The 9,297-nt window shown below is 47.4% G+C and overlaps 1 protein-coding gene across 1 annotated transcript; it reads left to right on the top strand.

Annotated features, from left to right (window-relative positions):
- Positions 1-2,970: 2,970 nt before the first annotated feature.
- Positions 2,971-8,894, top strand: LOC139039746 (keratin, type I cuticular Ha3-I-like). The gene is made up of 7 exons (XM_070483244.1): positions 2,971-3,564; positions 5,070-5,152; positions 6,131-6,287; positions 7,180-7,341; positions 7,436-7,561; positions 7,734-7,954; positions 8,413-8,894. The coding sequence occupies exons 1-7, from the start codon at positions 3,217-3,219 to the stop codon at positions 8,495-8,497; spliced, it is 1,182 nt and encodes a 393-aa protein (XP_070339345.1). The 5' UTR covers positions 2,971-3,216; the 3' UTR covers positions 8,498-8,894.
- The last annotated feature ends 403 nt before the right edge of the window (positions 8,895-9,297 follow it).

Genomic DNA, 9,297 nt, shown 5'->3' with positions numbered 1-9,297 from the left:
TGAGAGATTTTGTGGAATGGGCCATGAATCCCATTTCGAGGTGCCTGTACCTCTCTTTGCTCAGCCCATCTTACTACTGAGCTAGCTCATTCTCCAGGTCTTGTCCCACTTGTCCTCCTTGGAATCCTGTTTGGGCATCTCCTCAGAGCCAAACCTGTTAGCTTAGTTCCTGGATTACCATCACACTTTCTCCCCTCAGTGTAGTGAGGCTGGGTGATTGATAAATTCATAACGGCTGACTTTACGGAATGGCCTGTGGAAACCCTGTGTCCTGTTCTTATAAGCAGCTCTAACTGGGGCTGGCCCAAAACTTGCCGGGCTGGTGTTGATATTGAACAGTGTTTCTGATTTTCTGATTCTCCAGTGGGTAAGTCTTCATCTCTCTTAGGCATAAGTCAGTGCTCCTGGTCTGAGTGTGCCCGATGACACTACTCCTGGCCTCTCCTTGCCATTAGTACACATGAACATATAATTAATCAATAAGTGGCCTGATATGTTACTTTGCATTTCCCAAAGAATACATTGTATGTTACTCATGATGAGAATTTCAAATGCCAGTACCTGGCCAACAGGGAAGATGGTTTGGGAAGGAGGAAGGAGGCCTCCTAATGCCTTTAAAGTCCTGCCACAGGGAGGATGGCCTCAGCAGATCTGCCCTGACTCCACTCCATGGTTAACCACCATGGTGAGTTTGGGTGTGATCTTCCCCCAGAAACAGCCTTGGCTTCCATCATAAATAGTGTCCTTAAACCTCAACAGCAATTTGCTCACATGGTAAGACCAGAAGCCTTACCAAGGCGTCTACCACAATTACCTGGGCAGGTGTAAAACCTTTCTGTTTGTTAGGATTTGATTTGCTCATCATGTTTATTGAATGGTCATTGACTAGAGACAATGTCATCGCTTATGCAAAGGAAAGAATTCACAGCATACAGTAAGTGGAATAAATAAAAGCGGTTGTCTTCCAGAATTCCTGGGAAGCTAATTGAAACTTGGCTCTCTTCTCAATAGACCCAAGTGGTCACAACCATCATTATCTAAAGACCACGTAGCTATGCGGCAAGCATAGTTACTTCTACTCAAGGTATGGGAATACCCTCCACTTTCGAAGATAAAAGGATACTTACCTCTGGACTACTACGTTCAGACTGAGGTAGAAGCTACAGTAATGGTTATAGGGACCCTCATGGACATATTTACCAGTCTACAACAGTATATTCCTTTGTTATTCTTTAAAAACTGCCATCGTCTAGATTTTTCTCATTTGAAGCTTTGAGTAGAGAGAAAGGGAGGAAGACAGAGAAAAGCTAATGAATCTAGCTATATACTTTATATTATTTGATCTCATCCAATAGGGCTTCAATTGGTTTGGTATTGATTTTAAACAAGCACACTCATTCCACATTTCTCTAAAGGTAGAGATTCAGACAGGAGGGGCAGAGAGCTGTGGATTGTGAACACGGATGAGATGTCAGCGCCTTCAAAGCACACGCTCTAGGAGACCACATGTTACTCCAAAGCTGCCGTCCTTTATGAAAGCGTATATGAAGCTTGCTCTCGGGAACAACTTTTAGAATCCTACATTATTATTTTATAGTCTCAATGTGTTTCTGACCCATTAAAGATACTACTCAGGTTGGTTGTTTATTCCACTCACTAGGCTTGGTTCCAAATGATATCTGGTTGGTTGCAAAACTAAACATACCCTCAGAAGATGAAGATTTACCGTCAATGAGGATAACCAAAAGAAAGTGTCCTAGGCTGCGAGGGCAAGTTTGAAGACGGCGTAATCTGAGTAATGACTATATGGGAGGAATGAGTATATGGCTTCCAAAAGGAACTACTTTAAGGAGTATCTTTCATATTTTGAGCACTGATAGATTAAATATAAAATCCTCATAGTTCAAATCTCCACCTGAATCACCGTGAGGGCAGAACATCTGTTTGTCAAAATGTATTGATGGTCACGAGATGCCATTAACCACACAATAATTTAGTGGCTTTTTAGAATCGTATCCTTTGGAAAGCTGGGCTGAAGTGTTTTTGCATCAGATAACTCAGTTTCCGTTTTTAAAGTTTCTAGTAGGTATTGTACTTTCTCACTTAGTAGATTTCCTTCCATTAGAATAGAAATGACCTTTGGTTCTTGGATAGAAAACAGGCTTTTATTTCTTGGCCGACGCTAATTTAGGAGGGGATATTGTCTAGTAGTCGTTGAGTCCCATTGAACTCATAATGATTTGTGCATTATTGAATCTCAGTGGTGAGAAGATAAGAGAGTGTGGCTGTTGGAATCAGAGAGATCGGGTTTGAACTCCGGCTCCACTGTGTAGGAGCTCTGTGACCTTGGGCAACCTCTCAGAGGCTTGCTGTCCTCATCTACAATCCCTGCAGGGTTTTGTGAGTACTGAAGGAGATAATGCACATGAGGTGCTTAGTACAGTGGGTGCTCAGTGAACAGGAGCCATTCTAGTAACAGTCACACTGTGTGTAAGCACATAGTAAGCCTTCATGCAGAGTAGGTGCTCTCAAGATGTGAGTTTTCTCAACATTCTGTGAACGTGGAATAATAGCAGAAATGGAGTGTGGGGGTTTCCCCCAGCCCCCTAGGAAGAGAATAGAATTGCCTCCATCTGGGCAGGGTAGAATGGCAAAGGGATGTTGAACGGGGTGGCCTCCTAAGTCCTCTCTGATCTCAGCTTCCAGGATTCCCCACCCAACAGTCTGGTTTCCAGGTGGCCTTGCTTAGACGGCTTTTCTCAAAGTCCTTACTGAGTTGGGTGAGGAGCTGGATGATGGATGAGGCACGGACCTTTCCTCGTTTAAGGGGAAGAGGCACAGAAGAGCCCCCAACTCTGGGGGACAGGGTACGGCTGTCACTCTAACTCAACACCCTGTGAATAAGCAGCAAGGGAATGGGCTGATCACTTTGAAGACAAACCATGAAGCTCTTACTTAACCAACCAGCATGATTGGCGAGGAGTCCTGACTTAGCAAGAAGCCAAAGTAACATATTTTATGAGGTAAAGGACTCGTGTGAGGTGGCTAAATGGCAAATGGAAAAATTGGTCAGGAAGGTAAAAAGAGGTAATGCTGGACATGTTTGGCACACCCAACACTGACAGAATATAAAGCCCTGGAGAGGACCAGGGCTACACCAGAGAAGAAGAATCAGGCTTTGGAACTGACCTTCAGAGCTCCACTGTCTCCAGCACCATGTCTTACAGCTGCTTCCTGCCCAGCCTGAGCTGCCGCTCCACCTGCTCCTCCCGGCCCTGCGTGCCCCCCAGCTGTCACGGCTGCACCCTGCCCGGGGCCTGCAACATCCCCGCCAATGTGGGCAGCTGTAGCTGGTTCTGTGAGGGCTCCTTCAATGGCAACGAGAAGGAGACCATGCAGTTCCTGAACGACCGCCTGGCCAGCTACCTGGAGAAGGTGCGCCAGCTGGAGCGGGAGAACGCGGAGCTGGAGAGCCGCATCCGGGAGCGGTGCCAGCAGCAGGAGCCCGAACTGTGCTCCAACTACCAGTCCTACTTCCGCACCATCGAGGAGCTCCAGCAGAAGGTGAGGGGGTGGCACCACACTGCCAATTTAGTAAACTATCTATCCAAATTCAGCATACTCACTTCTGAACGGATCTAAGAGTGTTCGAAGCTAACGTTGAGAAGGATAAAGACATAGACTTCGTTGGTTTAGATACAACACATCAAATTGTCTTAGAAAATCTCTTTGGGAGGCCCCACAAGGGAAGGATGCAGGCTGGGGAGAGGGTAAGGCGTTAGACCAAATCAGTTACAGCAATCTTACATTGCTTCTTCCCTAAAACCAGATTATCCGACCCTAGTTCTAGTGGGATATCCTGGTCTTATTTTCAGAGCCTATAGCTTTTTAAAAAAGTATGCACTGAATTATTTCTTGGAGCCAGGAATTTCCTGAGAGAATCCTCAAATATGTAAAGCCTTTCAAAGCTGCAGAAAGAGACTGTGTCTGTAGCAAAGCAAAGAGCCATTGACTCCAGAAGCCTCTCTGATATATAGACAGCATGCCATCCACCAGAGCCGACACATATACAAGTGAGAACTCAGGACCCGAAGTGCAGGAGTAGAAGTGAGGATAAGGAAAGAGTCAGCACAGAGGTGGGACTCGGTGGAGGTTGGGGACGGATTCCCAGGAGAGGCAATATCTGAGCAGGGATTGAAGGATGAGCAGGAGTTGATGTCCAACTGCACAAGCCCTTGATTCTCAGAGGGCATGGACTGTCCCCTCTTCAGTAGTTCTGGTAAAGTGAAGGCTGGTAAGGGGCTATGCGAGTTGAAGATCATGCATTCATTTACTCACGTTTAGTGATGACTAGGCACAGTGCTGGAGCGAGGGATAAAGTACTGGATAAGACAGTCTCTTGCCTTCAGAGCTCGCGGGCTAGGGGAGAAAAGTGGAGAGTGGAAACCAATGCCCAGAGGGAAGGTGACGGGAAGTGTAACTGGTTGAGAGCAAAGTCCTGTGGGAGGGCGTGGAGGAAGCGACCCCCTGCAGGAGCTGGGGAGGACGGGGATGGGGGTTAGGTGAGGGGTCTTGAAGGTGGTAAGGACATCCCAGGGCACTCCAGGTAGAGGCGGAAGCTTCGTGCAAAAGCCTTGTCCAAGGCAGTATGAGGGGAGAGTGGAGAGAGGTCAGCAGGGCTGGAAAAGGAGGGTATGAGGGTAGGATAACCAACTTGTCCTGGTCTGCCTGGGGTTTTTCTGGGTTTAGCATCCCAGGAACCCTCCAGTTCCAAGCAAATGGGTCCTGGTCACCCTATGTGAGGCTTGGTACCCGGTATGCTTAATTCCTGCAGGAAGCCAGAGGCAGACCAGGAAGAGTCTGTGACAAAGGGCGCATTTCCCCTTGACTGTTTTAGCTTTGAAATGATCAGTTCTGTTAAGTAGTCTTCCCTTTACCCAAGAACTGAAAATCTGAGAAGATTCAAAGCTATTTGGAAGGAATGGGGCTGAAAGAAAAGAGCTTTTCACTTTAAGGCACAGCGCATTCCTTCTTCGTCCAACTCATCTCACAATTAATGCTGTCTCCAGATCCTGGTCAGCAAGTCTGAGAACGCCAGGCTGGTGGTGCAGGTTGACAACGCCAAGCTGGCCGCAGATGACTTCAGAACCAAGTAAGATTTTTCTAATGATCAGAGCAGCCTGGTAATGGACAGGCTGAAGCGCAGATGGTGGTCTCTGTCCCGGGAGCGTGCAGGCAGAAGCTGTCTGGGTTGATAACGGGACGATTCCTGCACTGACTTGATTAGGTTAAATGTCAGTTAAAGTCGCCTCACTGAATGCCAAGAATCTATATTTTAAGTTTAGGAAGGAGTGCAAGAAACCACCCATTCTTTCTCTTTTTCAACTTAATGTCTGGACCAAGTTTAAAAGTGAATTTCACATTGGTTTCTTGGTATAGGTTAGTCAATATCAGCCCATGAGAAAAAAGTTATTAAACCACAAAAATACGAGGCACAATCCATTTCAGAGAATCAGTCAATTTTTCTAGGTGTGACCATTACAATCATAAGAGTCCTTTGCATTTTCGTAGGACTTTACAGTTTACGATGTAATTATCCCTACGGCCTTTCCTCATCTTCAGGCCAACTGGATGAAGTGTTAGTTTGGTTCTCATTTTACAGAGGAGGAAATCAACGCTTAGGGAGACAAAGGGGCTTATCCACAGGCAAGGCCGAATCTAACTGACTTCTGATTTAGCGCTTCCTTAACAGCAACTGATTGCTTCTCAGCGTGGTTGGAAAGGAAGGCAAGACAATCTGTAGCTGGCTTAAGAAGTTTACCGGCTCACTTAAGCAGGCAAGATGGCGGGGCTTAGCTGACAGCAACCCGTGAATGAGATTCTTAGAACCAACAGTTAATATGAGAGTAGAACTGTGCATTGGCCCCCCACCAATACCTTCTCTGTGGGTCTGTCTCAGGGAGGAAATAGGTCTTTTTACTCAGCACAGTGGTACTTTTTTCCTTTCAAAAAACTTTAAAAAAAAAAGAAAATATTTCAAAATATAATGAATTTGACTAGGTCAGCTAAGTAAAGCCCAGGAAGAAATCTTCCTCTTTGACCTCCCTTGACCTTTGCTGTGTGTGTGAAGGTATCAGACGGAGCTGGGCCTGCGGCAGCTGGTGGAGTCGGACATCAACGGCCTGCGCAGGATCCTGGACGAGCTGACCCTGTGCAGGTCTGACCTGGAGGCCCAGGTGGAGTCCCTGAAGGAGGAGCTCATCTCCCTCAAGCAGAACCATGAGCAGGTAAGGGATTCCCAGCTTCCAAGCTCCCACTATTGAGAGTTCCGTAGCTCCCCTGAGCAGTATAAGCTAGGTCTTTGCAAAGTACCATAGGGCAAGCACCACATGCTGCTGGTTGCTCAAAACATACTTGGGGGACTTTTGGGGACTGAGTTACAAGCCTCTCTTTTTTACCAAAAAGAGTATGGTCAGCCTGACATATTTCCACTTGGGGCCAAAGTCCACACAAAGATCTTTAAAATACTTTCTACAGTTTGATAAGATCTGTTATCTTCTGAATAGATGCCAAATTAATGACTAAGACCGGAAGGAAACTTCCTTAGATTATGTGTCGCCTAGATAGTAGAATCCAAGCTGGATAAATGGATGGATGGATCGATGGATGGATGGATGGGTGGGAAAAATGGGAGAAATTAAGGAACTCAAATAATGGTTGATGCAGAGCCCCTGGTTGAATGTAATGAAATCAGATGCATGCTTCAAACATTACATGTTTTGATGAAGAGGAAACAACCTCTAACAGATAGTGTATGATGGCAGAAGACATGAAATAAATGGGAGGACTTCAACCTGGTTCCTCTGTGTTTAAATAGCAACAATTATAAGCCAGTTATCATGCCAGGTTTGTCACTGAGAAAGGAGAAAATAAGAAAGAAATGATAAAATCTTGGAGTGAGAAGAAACATTAACAACCATTTAATCAAGCAGCCTCATTATACAAATGAGTGACTCAGGAGGCCTGAATCAGAAGAAGTGACAGGTTACATCACCTGGACTTCAGCTCATGATTCGTAAACTCCAGTGCAATCCTCTTCCCACCTCACTGGACTCCCTCAAAGAGAGTTTATTTATAGACTTCTTTCTGTGGGTTCATGCCTACCTCTTCCTCCAACAGGAAGTCAACTCCCTGCGTAGCCAGCTTGGAGACCGCCTCAACGTGGAGGTGGACGCGGCCCCCACCGTGGACCTGAACCGCGTGCTCAATGAGACCAGGAGTCAATATGAGGCCCTGGTGGAGACCAACCGCAGGGACGTGGAGGAATGGTTCATCAAGCAGGTGGGCATCCCAGCACGTGGCCACTCAGGACCTGAGGCCCCTCAGAGCCTTTCAGGCAGGGTCTGAGCCTGTCTTGTCCCCTCCGGTGTTTCAGACCGAGGAGCTGAACAGGCAGGTGGTGTCCAGCTCGGAGCAGCTGCTGTCCTACCAGGCAGAGATCATCGAGCTGAGACGCACGGTGAACGCCCTGGAGATCGAGCTGCAGGCCCAGCACAACCTGGTGGGTACTGTTCGGCCGTCCTGGTGAGAAATGTGAAGTCAGGGAATAGGAGTCAGTGGGATGCCCCTTGGGCCACACTGTCCCTAACTCTCGAAGCTTGTGACTTCTTGGGAACCCTGTGGAGAAGCCCGTGGAGGGAGCAGCTCTGAGATGTTCTTTGTCTCCCCCACAGAGAGACTCTCTGGAGAACACGCTGACGGAGACAGAGGCGCGCTACAGCTCCCAGCTGTCCCAGGTGCAGGGCCTGATCACCAACGTGGAGTCCCAGCTGGCCGAGATCAGGAGCGACCTTGAGCGTCAGAACCAGGAGTACCAGGTGCTGCTGGACGTGCGGGCCCGGCTGGAGAGCGAGATCAACACGTACCGGGGCCTGCTGGAGAGCGAGGACGGCAAGTGAGTATGAGGCGAAGGATTTCTGGGAAAGTGTGTGTGGTGGGCCTATAAGACATTGTGGCCACACACATGTTGGCCATATTTTCAATTCACCCAACAGCACACATTAATCAAGCATCTACTATCTGACAATTAAACAAATGGGGAAGGTCAACAGTGAAGGGCATACATCCCCTGCCTCAAGGAACTAACAATGCAGAGGTGATGAGAGAGAGGTGGTTACTCACAACAGTAACTATCGGGTAAGGCAGACGAGAGCCCAAGAGCATGAGATAACATTTTTCAGAAGGTCAATTTCCCCCTCTGCACAAGGTATTCTGGGACAGGGAGAGGGATTTGGTAACAAATAGATGCCAATTAAACTCAACCATTGAGAATTCACAGGTTGTCTGATTAGGCACCCTGGGGCTCTCTCCACTCCTCTCCATAACCCATTCTAAATCTCTGTGTCCTTGCAGGCTTCCCCGCAACCCGTGTGCCACCACCAATGCTAGTAGCAGCTACTGCGGGCCCTGTGGCAGCTCTCAAAAGCGTCTCTGTTAATTTAAAAACTTGCACCCTCTTTGAAGATGGCAATGAAGCCGTTTAGATCAAGGATAGGAAAGGTCTCCAGGTCCTGCTTTTGCTAAGCTCAGTTGCCATTTAGAAACATTGTCGTGCCAACTGTGATATTTCTAGACATGGAAATGCTTCTAGACCCAACAAGCAAAGACACGCATCATCAACTCCCAATGTTTGGCAAACTCCTTCCTGTTGAAGGTTGAGTTTCTTTGTTTCTGCAGATGTCCAGCTCCCTGCAATCTGAGCTCCAGGGGTTCCTTTAGGCTGTTTCCTGTACTTATTGTGTTTCCTGCTTTCCTTGCTTCTTCAGTGTTCTCTGGAATGCAAGGAGGCCACTTCATTTACTTCCCAATAAACTTTACTTCTCTGGCATAGTAAATGTGTATCTCATTCATATTCATACATTGTAAAGTACTCATCGTGGCAGTTTCATAAAAATATCCCTTCATTAGGAGGATGAAATGGGTAAATGACTGACTCCAGTCATCATGTTCCGCTGGTAAATTCTGACGGAGGGGGAGGGATGTCCTCCTGGGAGGCTCCCAACATGCAGAAAGCCTGGCCTTTAACACCCACACCCGTCTTGCTGTGTCTGCAGGGCTCTTGGCAGTTCTGAGTGTCCTCCCCAAACCTCACTGCTGTCTCCACTGCTGTCTCTCAGCCTCATCACTCTGGAATTCTCTGCTTCCCCTTGCCCCTAACCTATGGAGACAAGCTTCTGTAGAAACTGCTTGAGGAGGAGCTGGCTCTCCTCTCAACCTCTCTGCTGTACCTGCATCGCC

Source organism: Equus asinus, chromosome 13 (genome assembly GCF_041296235.1).
Source record: "Equus asinus isolate D_3611 breed Donkey chromosome 13, EquAss-T2T_v2, whole genome shotgun sequence".
NCBI lineage: Eukaryota > Metazoa > Chordata > Mammalia > Perissodactyla > Equidae > Equus > Equus asinus.
The sequence above is the reverse complement of the archived record's forward strand: the minus strand, read 5'-3'. Positions and strand labels throughout refer to the sequence as shown.

Coding starts and splice junctions, on each gene's coding strand:
- LOC139039746 (XM_070483244.1), top strand. CDS start 3,217: ATGTCTTACAGCTGCTTCCTGCCCAGCCTGAGCTGCCGCTCCACCTGC. Junction 3,565..5,069: donor TCGAGGAGCTCCAGCAGAAG/GTGAGGGGGTGG, acceptor TGCTGTCTCCAG/ATCCTGGTCAGCAAGTCTGA. Junction 7,562..7,733: donor TGCAGGCCCAGCACAACCTG/GTGGGTACTGTT, acceptor TCTCCCCCACAG/AGAGACTCTCTGGAGAACAC.